Source organism: Telmatherina bonti (assembly GCF_933228915.1).
Source record: "Telmatherina bonti genome assembly, chromosome: 1".
In the NCBI taxonomy this organism is placed as follows: Eukaryota; Metazoa; Chordata; class Actinopteri; order Atheriniformes; family Telmatherinidae; genus Telmatherina; species Telmatherina bonti.
In genome coordinates, this window is record NC_136619.1 from 7,534,140 (window position 1) to 7,559,297 (window position 25,158).

Sequence of the window (25,158 nt, forward strand, 5' to 3'; positions counted from 1 at the left end):
ATTTTCACCACATTAACTTCTGGACACAGACTGTAGCTGAGATTCTATTTTTTTAGTTGCTTCATTGAGTGACTCACAGGTCAGGAGTGGATTTCAGTCATCATCCTGTCAGAAATAATAAAGTTGTGATGGAAAAGGGAAGAAAAAAAAATCAAAAGGCGCGTTACATCACACACTGACATCTGTGTGCCACTGTTGCCATGGCAATGCACCCAAATGGAGCTCCAGAGAGATCAAATATAGGAGAGAAAAAGATTTAAATCTGTACACAGACTGTAAGAAGACCGTTTTGGTGAATCCTGTGTGTGCAGAACATGCCAGAGGCACTGTGATGTTAGGAACATGTCAGGAAATGGGTCAGAACCATAGACTGTATATAAAGAGATGGACGGAGTCTCCGTGACGTCACCCATAGGTTTCTGAAGAGCTGAATTGAAGCTCGGTGGGCGGTTCCTACCGTTGCCATGTTGGCAGCGTCATGCGCGTCGTCTCGCCCAGAAAATACAAATATGGGCAAAGAGGTGGAGCTGAGAGGGCAGCCATGAGCATCATGGTGGATGATTGACATCGAGCGATAATCGGAGCTAACCAGCTAACGGAGGTTAGCGGGCTAAAGCTAAGTCACGTTGTTAACCGGCTGAAAACCGCAGTTGTTCTACGTTCTTCTTATCTGAAGCCGGAGATTGGAACTTGTCAATCAAAGGACACGTCCCTAAATTTGCCGAACTTTGAGATTAAATTACTTTAAAACGGGCGAGTTAGAAAAAAATTCACTCCCCCCACAGTTGTCATGAAGGTAAACCTGACCTATTACCCGAAAATGAATTTTTGAACCAGGCTGTAAACATGTTTATTCCTGCTGTGAAGTTGGTCTTTTTAACATGGGAGTCTATGGGGATTTGCTCTGATTTGGAGCCAGCCCCTAGTGGATGAAGGGGGAACTGCAGTTTTATGCACTTCCGCATAGTCTTCACTTTTAACCGCCGGAGGTTGCCGCTTTGTCAGAACATGCAGAGTTACAAATCTTTAGTAAATATTTCAGACAAGTTTCAGACAACAATTATCAAAAGCTCTAGTCCTAACTGTGTCAAATCATGTCTCTAATATTTAACTCTGACAGTCATTATATCAGAGCTGTATGAGCACATGATAAACACTGTTATCACCTGAAGGATCATGGCCTCATCCCAACATGGAGGGTCCTACAGGGACAGCAGTAAAGGTGTGTGTGTGTACAGCTGAACCAGCACCACACACACCAGTTATCACGCCGAGCTGCTGGCTGTTAATGCTGTGGATTAACACCTAACTCTCATTAACTCTGCCCACACACACACACACACAACAACACTAACATGCAAAGCTTTCGGTCCCTGATGGAAACGCTGCCACAAAAACTCTATAAATGCTTTACTGTTGATCGTAAATGGCCAAAATTAAAACACACAAAAAACAAAAGACATGCTGTAGAAGAGTAGAAGAGTAATATCACTGACAAGCCATCAAAACACACACTTTGTCACACACACACATTGATTCTCCCTCCAGCCTCTTGTCTGATTAAACAGGATTGGCCCCAAATCAGCAAGACTCACTCAGCTCAACTTCCCATGCTCACTGAATGAGTGCACAACGTGTGTGTGTGTGTGTGTGTGTGTGTGTGTGTGTGTGTGTGTCCAACAGAGCATGGCTTGTGTTGTTGACCTCCGGGACAATACTGCTCTGTGACATCAGGAAATGTCCACAGAGAGCTGCCAGAGACCGCGACAAGGATGGAGGGAAGGAAAAAGCCAACGGAGGACAGAAACAGGAGGGAGACAAGATTCGATGGGAGAAATGTGTTGGGAAGAAAGACGGGAGTGCACGGAGAAAAGAAAGGATGGCAGAGGAAAGTGGAATTTGGACTGGGTGAGGAGATGAAAGAAAAAAAGGATGGGGGGGAGGGGTTTAGAGGGAGGGAAATAGATGCACACTGTTGCTGAAGCTTAATTAAAGACAATAATGTTGTTTTGTAGTCCTCAACAACAACAGTCCTATCAGACATGGCCTACTTAGCCAGGAAAAAAGGAGTGGGAAAGAAAGAGAGAAAGAAAGAAAGAGAAAGAAAAGGGTTTAAAATGATTTGAAAGAGGCTTTTTTATCAATAAACAAGAAAAAAATTCCTAAAAAAAAAATATTTGTTGGGTTGAAAAACGATGAGCTCAGCTGTCTTGCAGTTCTCCATGTCTCTTAGATTTAACAGGATGGCGGATCGGTTTAACACAGTGGTGCCCAAGTCCGGTCCTGGAGATCTACCATCCTGCTGTTTTTAGGTGCAACCCTTCTCCAACACACCTGAATCAAATAGGTAGCATGTCAGCAGGCCTCTGCAGAGCTGAATGACATGCAGAAGAGGAATTCAGCTGTTTGACTCAGCTGGGCTGGACAGGGGTTGCATCTAAAGGTTGCAGGATGGTAGATCTCGAGGACTGGACTTGGACACCCCTGGTTTAACACAATTTTTACATGGTTTCAGGTGAATTACCAGTACAGTTATGACTTTAAAAGCACCACACTTTGGGTCAGTAGAACCGCAGTATCATCTGTCAAGATCTCCACCAACAGAACTGAAGACAACATCTGGGCATAATTAAGTAGCAGAATGTCACATTGTCTTTACACAACACAACAAAAATGCTGCTCAGGTGCAAACAGCTCAACTGTGTTCTTCAGAGGCGAAACGAGGTGTTCCTGTGGGGGAGAGACCTTGATCGAATCACAATAAATCATGGAGATGGCCATGCTGGCGGTGTTCACTCTGCTCTTTTCATGTCACATCAGTTGTGACTAGATTTTTACCACATGACTAAGCTGATGTATGCGGTGAGTCTGTTTGCTCTGAATCTTATAAATATCTCAAACCTATTTATGCACGTTTTGTGTTTTGAACAGTTCATTGAGAGAAAATCAGCTAAATATAATCGTGTCATCATTAAAACAGACAAAGCTGTGAGGCTCCTGGAAATGTTAAAAGAGTCAAAACCCCCCATGCTTTAACACAACCAATATGTGCATAAATACAGTTTTCTCTGTGCGTACTTGGTTATTTGTTACAGATATTTTAACATTTATGTGTGTAGCAGCCTTTTTGAACATAAATTTATTACAGTTAGAAGGTTGAAAGTAAGAAATTTTGTTAAAAATACATGAAAAATAGGAATGTTTGTGTACTTTTGTAATTTGTGCGTGAGTAATTTCTAGATAAATGTGTGTAAAAACAAAATGGTTTACACAGATTGCACATGATCTTGCTGTGGATAAAACTTTCCGCTATTCTACAGCTTGGAAATACCGACAGCACATCATGCTAGCAGCTAGCTTAGCCCTGCGATTGTGTTCAGCACTTTAGATAAAACAAGTCCTGATAAATATTGACTGGGATTAATAACTACACGATGATCCATATGTCAAAAGGCTAAAAGTGTTTTTGGACATTAGGCAAGCACAATGTAACATATCTAACAGCATTCCTCTGCTTAAACATGTCTGAAACATGTTAGCTTTATGCTAGTTGATGAATGGACGAGCCACTGCTTGTCAAAAACTACATTTTCATTATTGACAATAATTTTCATTATTTATCTTCATTATTTTCCAACATTATCGATTATGGAAATGAGATGAACTCTGTTACACACCTGAAAGGACCTACACATTAACACCTGCACAAGAAAGCTGTTAATTCGATTCAGTTCACCTTTTTTTTTGTCTAGAGCCATTTCATAACGTCAGTAAAGTTTATTCTCAATAAGTGGTTTAAAAAAAATCACTGAAAATAACTTGGTTTGTTTTCAAACTATTAAACTATATCGCGTCGACTAAACATCTGATAAACATGGAGGAGGAAATTATCACATAGTGACTGTATGTCAGAATGTGTCGGGTTACAACAGTAGGGGTTAATTTAAGGTCAGTAGCTGACTAATTCTCATTGCAGCCCAGTTATGCAGGCTACAGGATCTGATATAGCTGATCATGCAAACACTTTAGTGGCACGATGAGTTATATCAGATCAAAAGAATCGTCAGTTGACCGTGAAAGACGCGCTATCTGTGAAATGCAATTAAGCCATCTTCCTCGGATTTCTCCCCTCCTCTTGGCAACAACATGGCTATTTTTTTCTCTGCCACTACTTCCGTCCCTTTCTCCCATACTCACGCTCTCTCCTTCTCTCTCCTTGTTGCCAGGCAACCGTGCTCGTAAATGTGATCCCGCTTGTCTGTGATTGGCTGAATGTGTGGTGGATCTATGTCAGGGTCAGATAGAGAAAAAGGGGAGACAAACACATCCATGCTGGAGTTACAGATGAGAAGTTACCCTTCAGTGTTGTTGAGCATGTTCTGACAGTGTCTACATGTTTCCCCACATACCTGTGAGCTAATGCATGTGAGAACTGCATGTGCAGGGATAAGTGTGTGTGGTTAAGAGGCGTATGTGCATATGAGTGATGATATGAGACAGAGTGTGTTCCTTGTTTGGCAGCATGTCTGTGTGTTTGCATGTTCTAAATGTCCTCTGATATGTGCATTAATTTTTTTTTCCACCCAGTGAGTCATCAGAGGAGCGAGGATGCAGAGATCCCCACCGGCTGCCTTAGCATCCCCCTGGATGTCCCTGGATGGCTAACTGTAGCCTTGACTTCATTTTAACCCCGATCCTGAAACAAAGTTGAAACCCTTTAAAGATTACTTTGTGCTTTAGAGAGACAAAACTGTGATCCTTATCTTCAGGAAGTGTCCAGGAAGCTGGTGTCCATCCAGGCTTTGGGGACCATTACAACAGTACAAACCATCATAAAGACTTAACAACCAGAAGATGGGGTGTTCGGACAGTCAGTGACATAATCTGACATAAAATCCCCCTGGCACATTAAAAGTTGAAGTTTGCACTTCAAACTAAGTGTCTTTAACATCTGCTTTGCTAAACAGAGGTGTCTAAAGTAGAAGTAGAAAGTAGAAGTCCTGTCCGGAAGCTCTTTCCAACCAGTCACTAAAGCAGGTGAACTTAATGAGCTCAGCTCCACTGCAGGTAGACGAGCCTGTTAGTGAAAACAACTGTTCTAAATGCACAGGTAGATCCAAAAACATGGCAGGACTTCTACTTTATTTTTACTTCTACTTCTACTTTACACCCTCTAGCTGTTACTGATGCATCCTCATGTTGCATCCTTTGCTGTGTGGTCGATGTTCCTGCAGAACTAACCAACGGTGTTGTCATCACTCAGCTGAGTGAGAAGATCCAGCCGTTGGCATACTGACCACCTCCGTTTGGCTTGTGTAAATTACATGGCAGGTTGACAAGGACAATATGTTAAACAGTCTTAATCTCGCAAAGTGCAGCAGACTTCAGTTCAGTAACTCAAGTTGTCACCCCGCCAGAGGGTGACAACTTGAGTTACCGAAAGCTGTTGAAACCGAAAGCTGTTGATTAAACCGAAAGCTGTTGATTAAACCGAAAGCTGTTGATTAAGGCCTGATCAAACACCACCTTTGATGTGTAGACGCTTTGATAAAAAAATAAATATTTTTTAGGAATGTAATAAATAACATGATACACATTATAACACATTATAACATTATCCAGTTTGTATCATTCCCAACAAACTGTGAAATCTCAATTATTTTGTAGCATATTACATATTTGGAAATGCCATTGAGACCAGAAGATACTGGTGTAAGGACTATAGTTTAAGGCAGGGGTGGGCGGTCTGGTCCCAGAGGGCTGCTGTCATGCATATGGTAGGAGTTTCCCTGCTGCAACACACCTGCCACACATCACACTGAATTAGCAGACTGGTGCAGAGCTTCACACCAAACCTGACATCACTAGTCTGCATATTAGCCATTGATTTGTGTCAGGTCTGTTGCAGCAGGGAAACTCACAACATCTGCAGGACTGCGGCCCTAAGGGCCAGAGTTGCCCACTCCTGGTTTAAGGTGTTTAATAAACAAAAACACAAGATTTGATTCAAAGGATTCAAGTAAAATCCAGTGTTATCTGTCAGGTTCTAGCCTCCAACAAACAATGTTTCCATGGAAATTCACAATTTGCTTCATACGTACCACACATGATCAATAATCAGTATCAAATATTGGATAAAAATCCCAGTTATTGGACTGTTTTTTTCTTAGCATGATGCTGTCATTTGATTATTTATTCATTCATTCATTCTTTCATTCATTATCCTAACTGCCTAATCCGATGAAGGGTCGCGGGGAAGCTGGAGCCTATCCCAGCAGTCTTTGGCCGAAAGGCGGGGTACACCCTGGACATAAATGAAATGCTTTAGATGACAGCATCATGTTTAATAATTAAAGCTAAACAATGAAAACTCTGGGATGTAACGGTTGCTGTTGATGTAAAACACATGTAAAGAGCCACAGTCGTAGCCAGTGTTCGTACTGCACAAACGTGTCATTGAAGACTTCCTCCCATTTCCGCACAACAGTCCTCTGTCCATTCGCCGTCTTTCTGTCTCCGTATACTGAGCTCTCCCCAGCATGGACCTCTCTGTCTTTTCATCACCCTGTTCCTCCGCAAAACTCCTCAACTGTTGGTTTGCATCTTTGTCATCTAAAGTGAAGACTGTAAATGTGCAGATCATTTAATCTGCACACAGCACCACAGCCCTTCTGAGCTCTTCTGGTTCCCAACATGCAGCTGTGTTCTCCCTTTTTCTGAATGTCTTCAAATGAACCTTCCCACCTCGGTGAAATAGTTGTGAATGCACACGACCACAGCCAGGATCGCTGGCAACCTCCATGTCACACCAGTAGTATTATTAGTGGTTGTGTTTCTCTAAATCAAGACCACATTTCCCATAAACTTCACTGCTTCCTGCCCCCCCCCCCCCCCCCCCCCCCCCAGCTGCCTTCCTCTGGCTTCAATGAGGATGATAAAAATGCTGGAAATGACTTTTCCAGCCTGTTTTGCCCGCTCTCCGCCATCTGCAGCTGAGATAAACCTCAGCCTTCTTTCTGCTCTTTTCTCCTTTCGCTGAAAAACAGTCAAGCTTGCTTTGTTTTTCTCTAAACAGTTGGAGATCATTTTCCATCATTAAGTGTGTCGGGTTGCTGTAGTTTGCTGTGTGCATTCGTGCTTGCAATCATGAGTGTTTGTGCATTAATATGATTTATATTATGCATTATGAAATTGTGGTATTTGGATGCAGGCCAGCAGCCTGACAATAAAGCCACCAGGAATTCTGTCCTATAAGGTCATCATCCTCGTTTGTGTGTGTGTCTAAGACACACACAAAAGTAAGCACATGTGGGGGCGTTTTATTACCCTACGCTGAGCTTAGAGTGCATATATGGAGAGTCCTGGGCTTGACCCGGATTTTACTGCTGCTACTGCAGAGAGAGTGCAAAGGAGATGGAGTACAAAAGCAAAAAGCGATACAGCAGCTTATTTATTACTAAATAAGCACTAACAGTGGAGTTTAAGAGCAAAACAATGGCAGAAATATTGTTTTTGTTTACTTGGAAAAGAAGTACCAAGTTGAACCTTTAGGTGTCAAACTCCAGTCCTCGAGGGCCGCTATCCTGCAGGTTTTTGTTGTCTCCATGCTCCAACACACCTGAATGAAATTCATAAATAGACTGACAAGAAGCTGCTGGACCCATTTCATTTGAATCAGGTGTGTTGGTGGAGGGATACAACAAAAACTTGCCAGATACCGGCCCTCGAGGACTGGAGTTTGACACCCCTGTTTTAGGGGAATAAAGGTGGGATGTAGCACCTCATTGCAGTGATCCTCACTGTTAATTCAACAAGAGCCGCCCTCAATATACTAAGACAAGAGGAGAGCCCCCACCCCCCCCAAAAAAAGCATCCCTATGCTACGGATCCTGCTACATTGCCAAATCAGTAACATTCAGCTTTTTGGCAAGGAATGGTTATCCTAGATATTGCACGCAGTAATGGCATTCTTCTGTAACAGTATATGGTGAAAATACAGTAATGCCTCCAGAAAGTGGGAGTTTCTTTTTCAGTATATATACGGAGCTACCATTGGAGCAGCTCTTTGTCAGAGTTGGGTGCAGCAGAAATCAGCCCAAACTGGCAACTCTTACAGGGTCAGTTTGGGCCGTTGCAACAGCAAAGTTTCTGCAAGCAGCCTGCAGCTGTTGTTTGTGGAGAGAACTGCACCGTTGAGGATCATTATGACTTCTTTAGATAGCATTTTCAGAAAGCCAGTGGCTGCTTCACGAGCTGCAAGGCAAGAGTCAGAGAGCCGCATGCGATGAGGAACACTGCCCTAGTGTGTACTAGACTGTACCCTCCGCAGTGCAACGATTAGTGAACACCGCAGAGTCAAGGTGGCGTTTAGTGTAGGACAGCGCAACATGTAGTACCTCCTTACACAGACTAAACTCTTCCTCTGCAGCTACAGTCAGCCCCGAAACAACAAGGTAAAGAAAGGAGACAAAGCAGCACATTTTACCATTTTCAAGTTGGGAACATTACGGTTCAGGTCTACACAAATGTAACACATCTACCTGAAGACCCAGTTATGAGCACCAGTCAATGGTAAATGGACTTGTGCTTAGTGCTAGGCGACCACTCAAAGGGCTTACAACATGTGTAAGTAATGGGTGGCACAATCACCCACTCACTCTCACACACACACACACACACACACACACACACACTCATACCCCAATAAGCACAAGTTGGAGTTTAGTGTCTTGCCCAAGGAATTGATCTCTTAACTTGTTGGTTGAAAGATGACTTCTCTTCCTCTTGAGAAGTAGTGGGTACATAACTACACAGTGTACCACATGTTGTCTTATTATAGCTGTTTTTTCTGACATTAATAAGTGACAATTCACTTGTAATATGCTGTTTATAACCACATCATTAAAAAACTAAAGCTAAAAACACAAACAGAATTAAATTCAACTGTTTTGTTGCTACACATTCAGTCGTTTAGTCGTGATTAAACGTTAGGTCGTGTTCATGAACGATATCTCTGATATAATTGCAGTATGTGGGTGAAGCCACCCTTACACAGCTGGGGAGGAAGAGGGTGGTGACAGAGGATGGCTGACAGAATCTGTAAAGAATGCAAGACAAATGTCCACTGTGCTGCAAATTAACATATTTGTGTCTTTTATTTCCACAAAGAATCGATTCTCCTTGATTTACCTTTCTGTGCTAAGCACATCTTGTGGCATTTTAAGACATAAAATAAAGAACATCCTGCACTCCTTGCTGTTTTGTTCTGCCAGAGCTGGATCATACTGCCCCATCAAACAAAAAGCAAGGAGCGTGCACTCCTATTCACCCCACACCGGGGAATTCACACACACTTCCTGCTGGATTTCACCTACATGCTAAACCTCTCTCTCCCTCTCAGTAACACACAAGACAAAATATTTGTCCATAAGCTGCCTTTCTTATTTTTATCAGTTTAAGAGGAAAAGCAAATGTACTCTTGCTAAACACTTTAAATCAAGGGCAAAAAAAAGACCCTTATTGTTTTTTCTGCTTTGCTGTGCTAACATGTTAGCAGGCTAACATGCTAGCCTGCTAACATGTTAGCCTGCTACACTAATTACAGCACTTCCAGGACTGCCTGTCATCTGTTACGCACGCTTTTGTGTCACTTTGCCTCTCAGTGTCCTCATATGATCCCGGACCATCCTATTTATTTATTTATTCTATCTTCACCATGTTCCACGAGCTCAACACCACTTTGCATGTTTGCAGTTTGCATGAAACATAGTCATGAAAGTTAAATATCACAGCCAAGTCTTGAAAATATTTAGCAACATGTCAATTCACTTTAAATCTGTTTAACATCCAAATGGAGGCGTTGCCAATGCCGTGTCATAAAAGAGACTGTGTGTACAAGAGCAGAGCGAAGGATTATCAGTACCCTTCTGGTTTTATTCACACCCGCTGTAAGAAGTGGTACATTCATGTACTGAATGGCAGGAAGACAGAGCATCATTCTCGGTACCATCGTCTGCCTCCTTCCATTTAACAAATCTATTAGAGAACATTACACGCGGAGAAGAAGCCATAATTGTATCGCATTTGACAAATGGAGTTGAACAGGAGTGACTCATCAGTACAGAAAGCACAAAGAGCCTCTGACGGCCTGTCCACATCATCGTAACAGCATCGTTTATGTGATATTTTTGTGCTTGTGTGGCAGTATGCGTGCTGGGGTGGGAGCTGACAGAGCTGAGTGACTTCCTGTCTGGCCTGTAAAAGCAGCACGAGCCTCTTCCTGCATCCTGAGTTATAGGAGCCCACCTGGTGCTGCACCACCACACCATCACACACACTGTCTAACATCTGCACACAATGAGTCTGATCAGCAGGAGAAATCCTCTGTGCTGCAGCCTGACTGGTCATCCCCATCTTTCCTCGGTGGTACCCCACTGTGGTGCTGGCATGGCTGTGAGTGGGTGGGGGGGGCTAGCGTTTGTCTGAACTTCTCAGCTCTCGATGTGTTTTATTTAAACTAAAGCCAGACTGTAAGCCGGCATCCAGCCTGACAATAAGTCCTAAAGCTCAGCAAGTTTTCAGAAAACTAGTGCAGGTAAAATCCGGCTTCCCTTTTCCGAACAAACCAGGATGATGATGTGTTTTTTTTTCTGCTGCAGCATGAGGATCTTCTGCTGAAAGATTGTTCCAGATTCATTCATAAATAATGAAAAATTACAATTTGTCTTCATGGTTTCATGTCAGGACTTAAACATGTCCTGTTATAATCATGATCTGAGCTGCTCGGGTCAACTTTTCTTCCCGTTTTATTATCTGCATGAAGTCCTGACTCTGACCTTCATCACTGTTTTTCTCCACTGTTGCTCCGTTAAGTCTTGTTTCTTCTGAGTTTCAATAAAACTTGTTTCTTATTCGACTCCTTCTTGCCTGCCTATTCCCCTGTTTGTGTCCTTCAACCATGAAACGTTTTCTCTTTCGGCTTTTACCCCAGATGGTGTCGCTACAGCGACTCATCGATTTCCAGCTATGGCGCCGGTTTGGAGGCTGTTTACACGGTCGCACTTTCACACCTGTTTTACACCAGATGTCCTTCCTGATGCAACCCCGTCAGAAATGTTTTATAAAACATGTTGTGTCAGGGATTCAGGGAATTCTACACGGATGCAGAGAAGCAAAACAGTCGTTTTGCAAAGTGCAATGCAATTTCACTGTAAATAAAATAATTATTTATCTTAAGAACCTTTAGTAAAACATGACTTTTAACAAAATAAACATCAAACTTATGGTTGTTGGTGGATGTAAAATGTTATTTGAATTTTTTCTGAATGTTATTTGAATGATTTCTGAATGTCGCACGACGCTGTAATTGGCTTTTCTGTTTTGTTGTCTTTTGTGGAATGTTTTTAGAATTTATATTCACCTATTTCTTCATTTAACTTTGTATTTCTGGTTGTTTTGTTGCTGTGTTTTGGAAAAATGTCCTGTTTTGTGTGTTAAGCCTGTTTTTGTAGTTTGGTCACCGCAACATACAAACTTTCTTTTGTGAAAACTTGTCTGTATTTTCCAGAGAGCACATCCATCGGGGTCATCATGTTCCCACTGAGACTTCAAATGAATTCATCTGATGACCAGAGATGTGATCACAAAGCTTTGCTGTTTAATCTGTACGTTCTAAGACAAACTCTCCTCCTTCCTGCCATGAAAAAATAAAGTATAATTAGAGGCTGCGTCTGCTTTGCTACAGTTAAAGCTATCATTAAGATGTCTAATCTTTAAAGTAGTTTATTTATTCGATGATAAACAGTGAATCAAGTTAACTTAAAATTAAGTTCTGAGTCAATTTGCAGTTTAATCTGCAAAGCAGCACAAAGACGACGCTCACTGCTGCATTTTTAGTGTTTTACACTTTTACAACATCCATCTACATCAGCTACTAAAACAAGCTAAAATGAGGGAATTTTTCTTCCAAAAAATTCTGTTTTTTCTTTCAGTAAATTTCAGCAAACTTGGAGAATTGTTGCTAACAAGGACTTATGACTCAGCAGGCAGATGGTTCAGTCAGCAGAGAGGAACGGTTTTATTGGGATCCATAACGTAGGAGATATGTAACCAGAAGGAGTTAATAAAATATTTGGTTTTGCTGCAGATGGTTGATGATCATTGTTTTTTTTACCATAACACATAGAAACTAACTTTCCTTTCCTTCTATGAAATCTGTGGAATGGACCTTTAACTCGTGTTTCCAGAAAGATCATGTGAGAACTTGCTTTGAGTAAACTCTGTGAGATGCTTTCATCATTTCGTCCTGTTTCTGTAAACAGTTCAGAACAAACCCCTTGAAGTTCGGAACGACGAGCACCTCAAAGCGGTTCAGAACATTTTCATCATGAAAGAAGACTTTTGGAGTTTGTTTGATAAAATCAACAGCAACATAAAACCAAGCCCTTTCTGCAACACGAGGAAACTACAGCAGAACGAGCGATGCAGCAGAGAGACGGGGACAAATAAAGCACCAAGTGGACATCCTACCTCTGGTGTTGGTCGCCATGTCTGCCACCTTCTGAAAGGCGTCCAGGAAGGCCACCGCAGCCAGAACAGTGGTTCTAAACAGACAGAAGAAGATAAATCACCTACATAAAATGCAACAATGAATAAACTTTATAAGCAAATGGAAAAAAAAAAGGTCAGATATCCCAGAATCTTAATGCAGTTTTCATTTCATTTTCATTCGTTTGCAGCGTGGAAACAGAGGAAGATGCAGAACAGCTAACAGTTAAGTCCAACACTGCCTTAAATCAAGCCACACATTATAAAGGCATACACTGATGCTGGGAAAGGAGTGGGGAGAAGTAAAACGTATCGAATCTCACCAAGATTATACATTCACAAAGAACACAGAGCTGCTTCCTCGTCTCAAACAGCTGGTCTTACAGTGTGAAACCACTCATACATACTTACTGGTATTTATCATACACAGATATTACCACAGGTAATGATTTCTAAATACCAGCCATGGTAATACTGCAGGGTAAGTAACATCTAACCCCGCTTCCTGGATAAACATGATAAACATCATTGTGACCAAACATTGTGTTTATAAAGGGACTGAGATGCTAAAAACTTTGACGTTTCAGTTCCAGGTCCAGATGGTTCCACAACATAACACACACACACACACACACATAAAAAAACTTCCCAAAAAGTTCCTGCATCCTCTCAGCGTACTGCTGGTCTCCATGAGACTAAATGTTCTGAACATGAACATGTAATAAGTGATGGAAAGCTTTGGATCTGATCTGTAAATAGCATCAGTTTACAACATCTGACATTTTTAATAGTTTTGATTGAAGAAAGAGATGATCTTTATGTTAAAGATGGAAATCTTTTTAAGTCTCTGAGCTCTTTTATTCAGTCTTGTGTTTAATATTAGCTTTATATTTTGCTTGATATTTAATTTTAAAGACTATTTCCTGATCTATAGATGTAAAGTCGACAGAGCTTACCGGAGCTGGGAATGCAGTTTGATGGCCTTGGCGCTGAAGTCCTCCCACACAGGATAGGAGCACTGCAACACAAACACAGCACAACATGTTGGCATGAGACCTTAGCATGAGTAGCACGATTACCTACATGAGCTTATTAGAGAAAATGAGGAGGGTGTAAAGAAGGAGAGACAGGGATTAGTCTGTTCAGTTTCTCTTAGCAAAATAAAGATGCAGAAAAGATAAATATGTTTGTAAAGTTGGGTTTGGAACAGGGTGTCAAAAGTAAAGTGTGTGGGAGCATGGAAAACCTGCAGGATTGTGGCCTTAAAAGCCTGGAGCTGAACCCCCCGGAGGAAGTGAATTAACATTTATCTGTTGTGGAAATCTCATTTTTCTAGCGTTTGGTACTCATTTATTTCATAATGCTTTGCATATATTCTTTTCTGATTATTGCTTCGTGGCTTTCTGAAGAGGTCATGAGGAAACTAAGAGCTCAAGCTTAGTTACACAGTGTCTGCTAATTTACCCTTACAGACACAGATAGTGTGTCTGCATCCAGACATCTGGACAACTCTTTCTTAAATCTGTTCAGTAAACCTTGTAATCTTTTCACTTCAGAACCAGACTCCTCCTTATTGGCAGACTTTTTTCCACAACAGTTCCAACAGGCTCCTGCTCAAAAAGTGATGTCAGCTTTCAACACAGAACAGTGTGTTGGTTACAATGTTGGATGATTTCTGATGTCAGCTGCCAACTCCATTTTGAGCCGCTGAGGCAAAAAGAAAAAAACGACAAAAAATCTGAATATGCAACACTAAAATGGCCGTCTCAGTCCCAACGGAAAGGAGAAACATTTTACGAAATCTCCAAACTGTTGGAGCAGGATGAATTGTTAAGAAAACAACAGCGTATGATTCCCAGCACGTTTTCCTGTTTAACTGGATCCACTTGACAGCGGCGACCACCAGAACTGCTAACTATGTTCATTACAATCTGAGCCGTGTACTTTTATTTCTGAAGCCAAACATTGTCAGCCTGACAGAAATAAAAAAGCGACAGAACAGTGGAAACAACTGCGATTGGCTTATTTCTCATGTAGATGATCAGCAACTCCCTCATATGTCCTTCTTTCCTCGCTATAAGAGGCTTCGACCAGGTCAGTTAATACACATCATCATCATCATCATCATCACACAGCAGGATGCAGCAAACTTTGTTCCTTCATAAGTCAAGCGGTAAAAAGTGCGGAAGTGCATAAAACTGCAGTTTCCCCTTTATCCACTAGGGGCTGCAAAATGGAGAGAATCCCCATCGACTCCCATCGTAAAAAGACCAACGTCACAGCAGAAATAAACATGTTTACAGCAGAAATAAACATGTTTACAGCAGGAATAAACATGTTTACGGCAGGAATAAACATGTTTACGGCAGAAATAAACATGTTTACGGCAGGAATAAACATGTTTACGGCAGAAATAAACATGTTTACGGCAGGAATAAACATGTTTACGGCAGAAATAAACATGTTTACGGCAGGAATAAACATGTTTACGGCAGGAATAAACATGTTTACGGCAGGAATAAACATGTTTACGGCAGAAATAAACATGTTTACGGCAGGAATAAACATGTTTACGGCAGAAATAAACATGTTTACGGCAGGAATAAACATGTTTACGGCAGAAATAAACATGTTTACGGCAGGAATAAACATGTTTACGGCAGAAATAAACATGTTTACGGCAGGAATAAACATGTTTACGGCAGAAATAAACATGTTTACGGCAGAAATAAACATGTTTACGGCAGGAATAAACATGTTTACGGCAGGAATAAACATGTTTACGGCAGAAATAAACATGTTTACGGCAGGAATAAACATGTTTACGACAGAAATAAACATGTTTACGGCAGGAAAAAACATGTTTACGGCAGAAATAAACATGTTTACGGCAGGAATAAACATGTTTACGACAGAAATAAACATGTTTATGGCAGGAAAAAACATGTTTACGGCAGAAATAAACATGTTTACGGCAGAAATAAACATGTTTACGGCAGGAATAAACATGTTTACGGCAGAAATAAACATGTTTACGGCAGGAATAAACATGTTTACGGCAGGAATAAACATGTTTACGGCAGGAATAAACATGTTTACGGCAGAAATAAACATGTTTACGGCAGAAATAAACATGTTTACGGCAGGAATAAACATGTTTACGGCAGGAATAAACATGTTTACGGCAGAAATAAACATGTTTACAGCAGGAATAAACATGTTTACAGACTTGTTCAAAAATCCATTTTCAGTTTAATAGGTCAGGTTTACCTTCATGACAGCTATGAGGGGAGTGAATTTTTTTTTAACTCGCCTGTTTAAAAGTAATTTAATCTCAAAATTCAGCATATTTAGGGGGCGTGTCCTTTTGATTGACAGGTACCTGATCTCTTGCTTCAAGTAAGAAGAACGTAGAACAACCGCAGTTTTTAGCCGGTTAACAACGTGACTTAGCTTTAGCCCGCTTACCTCCGTTAGCTGGTTAGCTCCTGGTAACTCCGTGTTAGCTCCACCTCTTTGCCCATATTTGTATTTCCGGGCGAGACAGACAAGATGGCGATGGTAGGAACCGCCCACCGAGCTTCAAATCAGCTCTTCAGAAATCTACGGGTGACGTCACGGAGGCTCCGCCCATCTCTTTATATACAGTCTATAGTAAAATCATATCTTTTTTGAGACTTCATTGTAAAACTGCAACGTGATTATGAATATTTAAGCTATCAGACACTTTCCTTTAAAAAATGGAGGAATGATGAAGATGAATTCAATATTAAAATGAGCTGATGAAACACGTTTCACTCAGTTATTTTTATGTGACTGTGTATCATCTGATTTTGTTTTGTATATTTGTTTTGATTTTATTGTTCTATATTTATGATCTGTTGCTGTAAACACGCTGTCCCTGTAAATGAGCGAAACTTCAGTGACTAAACAGACTAAAGGTTAAACAAATAAAATAAATACCTCATCTCCTAAATGGTTTCTGTTTGGTTGTATTAAACATGTTCAAATGGGATCTTCTGAATACATGTAACTGGATTTTTGTTTTGTTTTGTTTTTTATATAAATTAATTTAAAATGTGATGAAAATTAATCACACTGATTGTAAATTGCTTTCAATACGATCTGATGTTAAAAAGCGCAACAACTGCCTGGACTGAAAAAATGGAAATAATTTGGGGATGGGCTGCACGGTGGCACAGTGGTTAGCACTGTGGCCTCACAGCTAGAAGGTCACTGGTTCAATCTTTGGCTGGAGAGGGGTTTGGTCAGTGGCCTTTCTGTGTGGAGTTTGCATGTTCTCCCCGTGTCTGCATGGGTTCTCTCCAGGTACTCCGGCTTCCTCCCACCGTCCAAAGACATGCATGTTAGGTTAATTGGTTACTCTAAATTGCCCCTAGGAATGAGTGTGAGTGGTTGTTTGTCTCTCTGTGTGGCCCTGCAATGGACTGGCGAGCTGTCCAAAGCCAGCTGGGATAGGCTCCAGCTTCCCCGCAACCCTGAATTGGATTAAGCAGTTCAGAAAATAAATGAATGAATTTGTGGATGCTTCAGTTGCTAAGTTACTGGCTGGTAAAATTTTCGCCCCCCCCCCAAAAAAAACTTAAATAAATAAATTCATGATTAGATTTTTAAAACCTGAATTTCTTTTTTCTGGATCATTTTGTTTGTTTTTCCTTTGATGAGCCAGACAGGTGAGGTTCACGAACCTCAAGCTTTTCTTGCCGTTGCAGCTTAACCCCAATGTCTTTACCGTGAGCATGGTTTAATTAATGCAACTTAATGCGTCTCTGTGCAGAATGATTGTTTTTCTGCTTTATATCTAAACGACGCCACAGCAACGCTGAAGGTGGCAACTGAGATATAAAAGCCATAGACATGTTAAATCAGGGGTGTTAAATGCTTCTGGGTAAAGCTGACATCCGGCAGGTTTTCTGCACTGAGAGATTCTCATCATTCATTCATTCATGTTGGTCAAGTCTGTTGGAGCAGGGAGACAACTAAAACCAGCAGCATACTGGAGTTTGACACCTGCGTGTTAAAGCTTCAGTAAGCATATAGATTAAATACTTTTTGCTTTACTAATCATTCATTTGTTGATATTATTTTAGAAAAGGAGGTTTATAGAAATAATGGATCATAATAGAGATGATAATCGCCGTCGATCACTTTTATCGGTCGAGGCTTTTGGGTGCTTCAGTCTTAGTTCTCTTTTGTGCCTTTATAGTCTTGACTCAGTTCTCTAATATTGTTTCCATAAAAGCACACACACACACATCCCATTTACCCCTTCATCCGTACACTACACCCCCACTCCCACTGTTCACCCTCCCTTCACCTCGTCCTTTATCCCCCCAAACCCCTTCATCTGCTCCCTATGCAGCCATCTAATCCATCTAGCAAAACACAAACACTCACACACACTCACACACACGAGCGTTCGACAGCCAGTGGCATCGCGCAGCATCAAAGGGTTTGACGAGAACAGCCAGGATCATTAACACAACTGGAAGCTGAAGCGGTGTCTCTAATGGATGCTGCACCCCCCCCCCCCCCCCATCCACCCGGCGCTTCTCCAGTGTGGATGGCTGCCCTATCACCCCACCCCCACCCCCCTCCCCCACCCCAGCCCAGCATCGTATTACATTACACTTGATCCAGGTTAACCTATAACCCTGTTAAGTGCTCACAAATTGTGTGTGAGGGGGCGTGGGGTGGGGGTGGGGGGGGGGGTGGGGGGGGTATTTGTATCAGCATGAAGTCAAAATATTTTCAGGAAGAGTGAAGAACAAAAAATCCTGAAGTAGGAGAAAAGGGATCTGCTGAAGGTGGGGAGAGATGGAAATGAGAAGATAAGGGGGGAATAAGAAGGAAAAGTGTGTATGTGTGTGTGTGTGTGTGTGTGTGTGTGTGTGTGTGTTGGGGGTGGGGTATCCAGTCAAGATGTCAGACTGGCACAGACAGTAACGGGTGTACACTCTTTGATGTGGCGTGTTTGATGTGGCTTAATTTGGTCTGAAATCACAGTCCTACTTCCCCCGGTACTGTGCACAAAGATACCCCCTACACACACACACACACACACACACACAAAAACCTCTCTCCATGCAGTGTTTAAAGCACCCTACAGCGCACAAGTAGTGTAAATGTGAGATAAGTGACTCCCTCCTCTATGCAGACATGCACGGCTCTGCACTTCATTTCCATATTTCTGGTGGTTCAGCCCAGGAGAGAAGAGCCGACTGGAGAGTGATGACACCACCATCCCCCCAGTCACCCAGCCATTCACCCATCTCCCTCACACACACACACACACACACACACACAAAGTGTGTTAATAACCCAACATGAACTGATTAAGACCTTCCTCTGAATCAGACATAGTCGTGCAAACGGCATTTTCACTCTGACTTTATTCTATTCTAGTCATCTAGCAGACGCTCCAAAACGACTTACATATGAGTGAGAAGAACACAAGCAAGAAATCAGACAGAGGACATCGTAGGAAGGTGTTGGTGGACTGTCCAGTTGGACGCAGGTCCTTAGACTTGAGTAAAGACACATTTGGAGAAAGCATCTATATGTGGTGGTACATACATATATATAGCTGTCAGTACATAAACACATAAATGTGTAAATAACATTATTGCCATGTGATGAACTGCCAACCTGTCCAGGGTGTATCTGCCTCTCAACCAGTGTGTGCTGGGATAGACTCCAGCTTCCCACAACCCTGAACTGGACAAAAAGGGAGAGAAAATGGACGGATAGAAGGGGTATTACTTCCTGTCAGTGTTGACTTTATCCATGAATCAGAACCAACTTCAGATTACTTTTGTTATAATTCAGTAGTTTCAGTATGTAGATCAAGTTGCTTGTTTCTGCCCATGAATCTGGCAACAGCAAGTCCAGGAGCAGCACCGGTGCAGGACAGGACAGCTGCAGGTAACGATGCTTCGTCTCTTTGAAGACACGCATTTGGGAAAATACTGGGACTGAATGTTGTTGGAAGCCTGTTCAGAAATAGGTAAGTAGTTAAAATTTCGAGCTTCACACTGGGCCTTGACATGACAGGAAGCAACTCGGTGGCTCAGTGGTTCATTGGGCCTAACCTTCTTTTATGTAAATAAAAAAAAAAGGGCAGTGCAAAACATTTTTAACAGTTATGTTGGTTTTTAATTCCAGGTGCGTCGTCATTAAAACCTGCGATAGACTGGCGAGCTGTCCAGGGTGTACCCTGCCGAAAAGATAGCTTCCAGCTTCCCCACGACCCTTACTTGGATTAAGCAGGTTCAGAAAATGAATGAATGAATGAATGTTCATTAAAACTGGAAGGGAAGCAAATATAATTCAATTCATGGAAGTTTTTAATTGACCTGAAAAGAAATGTTTTTTATTACGGTAAAAACTTTCAGGCACGTTCATCAACGTGAACTTCCCAGCAAATGTTTGTGGAAATGAAGATGCATCTCGCTGGATTCGTCAAAAAGGAGAAGTCGCTAAACATGTCGTGCTAAATGCTTAAAAGTCCATCTACATCCAAGCTTAATAATACATCTGTATATTTTATACGCATGTCCAATACACAGTAAGACTGAAAGTGAGACAGATTTTTGCCTTGTGCTTCTTCATCTTCATCAGTCAAGTTTTGCAGCTTTTCTGACCTCTCAGCATGCTCAGACTGCTCCGACTCTTTCTGCCTGAAGCTGCATCTATTTACAGACGGTTTTAGTGAAACATAGTATTGTGAGAATTCAGAAATCTGCTGTGGAAAATCATTTCCAGACATTAAAATGCTTCCTTCCTGCAAAATTCACGCTCATTTTCTAATGTCTAAACCAAAGCCGTAACCGCTGCTCTCACATGACTGCGGGACTCACGGTGGCCGAGGGGCAAACACATCAGCATGGGAGAGACTCAGAGCGGGGAGACAGTGAGTGTGTGAAAAAACTCTCTGTTTGTGTACTATTACATCACCACTTCCTGTGTCACAGAAAACCTCAGCACAGCACGCATGATTACCGCTTCAGCATACACACACTGTACTGTCCATCCCAGTGTAAACATCGTAGCACAGCCGTCTTTCTCTGGTTAAAAACTGGAGTAAATCAGAAGCTAATGCACTGGACCGTGAACGGTGACGGATTTGGAATATTTGCTGTTTCCTTTGAATAAAAGAAACATGCAGCTCTGTGCGCTTCACCTTGATGCATCCTTCACCTCCCATTTTCCTGCATATCCTCCCTTCCTTCCTGCTTCCTGTAGTCCTGTTTGCTTCTGCAATAAAGATAGCTGAAAGCGCAGACTGGCATTCATCTTCTGCTGCATCCATTTGGTCAACAATAGCAGCAACAACAACAACAACAGGCCATAAAAATGTTGATGCTCAACTAGTGCTGTTTTTTATAGATTATCTCCTATGAAGGCAGATAACTGGTAAAATGCTCAGAAACATTCGCTGCATCAGCATTTAGTGTTGTTTTGCACATGAAACTTTAACTTGAGAGCAGCCAGCTGCTGTTGGACTGATGGATCAACCCACACGACGTTGGAAGCACAACATCATCACTTTTGGTTTGGCTCGAACATTCGTCCTAAAAGTCTGAGACTCCAGGCTCTCGTCTTCCTCCCTTCTTTTCATCAACACGACACAGAACCAATGATTCATCCCTTTCTTGCTTCTTGTCATTCCGCCATCTTCAGTGGTGTTATATAATAAAGTTTTTATGTTCCAAGCTCCAGCTGATCATCGCTATCAGTCACACAACTCAGTGTTTAGTCCCTCGGTTGTTTTTGTTTCCATTATCTTCAGACTTGTATCATTGTTTCTTCATCGTGCACCATGGAGGCCTTGTAAAGCAAGTTGTCTGTTGGCTTCATACACAAAGAAATGATCAGTTGCTTGTTCCAGTGATGTACAGTGTGATCAGTCTTTTTTATGTCTTTATTGAAACGAGCCAAATATCGCTGGGCTTTGAAACAAGGCTTATGTAACCGCTGTGTTTCCGATGTCCTGAACAGCATGAAAAACGGTTGCCATGATGACAATGAGGTCGCTGTCGTCTCCACCTGAGCCCCATCCCTCAGATCTGTGCAGCGTGTCCACTGATCTCCACTCCAGTTAGAGAATGCTAAACTGGATTTATGCAGGTAAAAAGGGAAAGTAGTAAACAAAAGAATACCTACAAAAATGAAAATGCACTGAAACTGGCATCCTAACATAGCTTAAGAGAACATGACAGAAAAAATGTACGTAAACAAGGTTTGGTTTGGCTTGTAGTTTCTGGAGTTCTCCCTGCAGCTAAATAGTTTTGGGGTTTTTTCTGATTTCCATCGTAACATAAAAAGCATCGTCTATCTCATTTGTACGTAATCCTCAACAGACCTGCACCTATTGAGCTAAACGCCTTCAAATACCAGCAATACCACTTACCTCCCCACAGACTCCAATTCAACACAAGAGGCTGATTTTCAGAGAAAACAGGAGTTTTCAACCAAACCTCGTATTTCCACATTTAATTCCTCTGAAACACATCCAGAAAAACCTCCTGATGCCCACAAGGTCACAGCTGGGTCATTAGAATTGGTTTAAAATTGATTTTCTGTCTGAATGACAGAATGATGCTCATACGCGTTTGATAAGCAACAGATTCTCGTATTTCTGATCAATTTACAGACACCCATCGATTCAGCTTGAATCTCAGTGACAGAAATATCTGATACATCATATATCTGTTGCTCATGGTATCTAGTTACTTTACTAAAATAACAGTTGTGTGTTTTTTCTTGAAGCGAGTCATTAATATCAACTTGCTGTGAGTCCACAAACATAGCAGCCATGTTTGGGCTACCATTTTTATTACGGTGTCTCTGAATGGACAAACAACTCTTAGAATGAAGTGAGAAGCTCTGAGCTGTAAAACTGGAGCACCAGCTCTGTTTGGTAGATGCTTGAGCACCGTTTGGGATCAGTAGGTCCTCAAGGTACATAGAAGAAGACACGCCCACAATATAACACGGTGTTACACGTGCTCAATCCCAAAGCACCCCACACACACCATCTCTTCACTCCCAGTAAAGTCCCACTTGCAGCTGTGGAGGACTCTTTAATTGGAGGGGAAGGGTATAAATACGATGGCCGGGAATGGGACACCCTCTACCGGAAAAGGAAATCACTCATCGCCATGGCAACACCATAGTGTAAGATGGTAGCGCTGTGGCACCGGTTACATGGTCCAAGGCTCACTGCGTTGCTTAGAGCACGCTTGCTAGCTTTTTTCCTTGTTAGCAATGCCACACATGGACTGTGAGTGTGAAGTGAAATTCAACTGAGTGAAACGGCCGTCATGCGGCGCCCAGCAGCTTCCTCGTTTTCTCCACCATTGCTGAAACATCGTCTCTTCATCAACTGTTTCAGTGATGGGAGCTTCATTAAACCCTAAATACTTTCAAGTGATTCCACAAAGTGATTCTTTCAGCATCATCATTTCCAGTCAAACAAATGAACGAATGCAATCAAACATCCACATAGAGTAACACACGATAGTTTCCTTTCATCTTCCTAAACCTTTTGTCATTTTCTGTCAGTGTGACAAACATGCAAGGACACATGCACAACTTTAACATGAAGACTGTCTCCTCCTTCATTTCACTGGTGCACCAGCTGCAGGTTGTTTGGCATTGAAGACTGGCTGTTTGAGGGCTAAGCGGTCCACTCACCCTCCATATTGTGTCATTTGGGATGGCCCTTAAAGCTGGGGTAGGTAATGTTGGTGGAGCTAGCAAGATTTAAAGGAGGCACCCCTTCCTGCATTTTCTCAGCCATGTTTGCCTTCCGAGTTTCTTCTTCACTACTTTGTATTTTAATCCAAACACGCTGTTTATATGCAGGGTGTGGCTATCAGGTATGCGCTGCGGGAGGGGGTGGAGGGGAGTTTACGAAACATAAGAAATGAACAACACCATTTCGGCCCGAACGTTTGGATTGGTCAGTTTTTATAGATTTACAATAAACTGAGGGGTCTAACTATATTTCTTATTGTTCACAATTACAAAATGTATAGACTACTGTCAGGACGAGGAACCACTTCACCCAGAGTAAAAAAATAAATGCGCAGGATTACCTGCCCCAGCTTTAATATGGCAGAGTCTCTACAGAAAGCTGTAGGCGTTGCAGGTTTGGGATTGAGCCCAGTAGGGAGGTCATCGCTGCACCTGAAGTCACTGGATCCACTCAAAGATGAAAACTTGTTGATGTCTGGAAGGATTTTGGCCACAAATACCCTGTCCAATCAAAACTAGGCTTGCCATATGAAGTCATTTCATTGCTCCTCTTTATCACTAAATGCCAGTAGTTCTAACCCACCATACATCTGCGCCTTATAGAAATATGCAGTTTGATCGATGCACCTGATGATCCGATGAAACGGCACATTTTAAACCACAGCTGCAATCGGTTGCCATTTAAAGTTTCTTTTCTTTTTCTCCATTTGGTGTCTAAATTAGTTTTATTCCCTATAACTGACCAGACAGTAAGTTAGGAATACAAGGAAGTGAATATACAGCTGTCCCAGTCATGTCTGGTGAGAGTTTCTAGCATTTCCAGCTGAAACTGTTAGATAATGAAGGTTATACCATGTGTTTGTTGCTTCAGTTCTTTCACCTGCACTTGTTTATGGTTTTGGGCACTTTGTTGCCACTGTTACGAAATTGGTTATTATGAGTGGCTCCCAACTCCAGCTGACATTCAGCCAATCAACCTTGAACTAACCTATAGCATCGTCTGTTGGTCAGATGATGGTATAAAGCAGGGCTTCTCAACTCCAGTCTCCTGTGGGTCACTGTCCTGCAAGTTTTAGATGTTTCCCTGCTTAAAAACATGTGAAATTAATAGGTCACTTCAGAAAACTTAGCAAGCTTTTGGATAAATTTAATTTGAATCAGGTGTGTTGGAGCAGGAATACAGCTGCTGGTGCTAAAGGACACCATCTGTAACCTCACCTCACAAAGCAGCAGTAATGACATGGATTGATGTATTTATTGTAAACAGAAAGATAATGAGATAAATGTGGGATATTCAGGCCTTTCCTGACTGGCTTGTTGGATGAAGTCACATGACTCAGCTGGTGAAGACTTTCCAGGATGTAAATTTGTGTCAGAAACAAACACACCGATAACCTGGGCTAGTTTGGATACTTCTGAAAACATTACACACTTCAGTAAACCACAGAGATGCTTTTGTGTGTGTGAAAATAAACACTAGCTGAACTGTAATTTACCCTCCAGCTGATCTGTGTGTTAAAGCCGCCAGCCTGCAGGGACCCTCTCATCTATTTCTTCCCTGCCATAATAATCCCTTATATGGAGCAATATATTAGCTATTTTCCCTTTATGTTCATTCCCCCAGTAATCCTTCATTTCATCTGGTCATGACTCTGGACTCTGGGGTGCTGTCAACAGTCCTCTGGCCTAGTTCTCATTGCACCAGTCCACCCAGTCTGTCCAGCATTGTATTGAGAGCCCCACTCCACCACTCACTACAGTGGACGAGAAGCTTACTGTCTCCTCTCGTTCTTTTGTTCCCTTTGTTTCCCCCACAGCAAGACAGAAAAA

At 41.9% G+C, this 25,158-nt stretch overlaps 1 protein-coding gene across 2 annotated transcripts in view; it reads right to left on the minus strand.

The window, feature by feature from the left end:
* Nucleotides 1-25,158, minus strand: part of mtss1lb (MTSS I-BAR domain containing 2b) — a 97,657-nt gene that overhangs the window by 52,765 nt on the left and 19,734 nt on the right. For both annotated transcript variants that reach the window (XM_079241271.1, XM_079241270.1), the window contains exons 2-3: nt 13,503-13,564; nt 12,529-12,602 (exon numbers count right to left, since the gene is read on the minus strand). In XM_079241271.1, the coding sequence (XP_079097397.1) occupies nt 12,529-12,602; nt 13,503-13,564 (136 nt within the window). The remainder of the gene's footprint in view (nt 1-12,528; nt 12,603-13,502; nt 13,565-25,158) is intronic.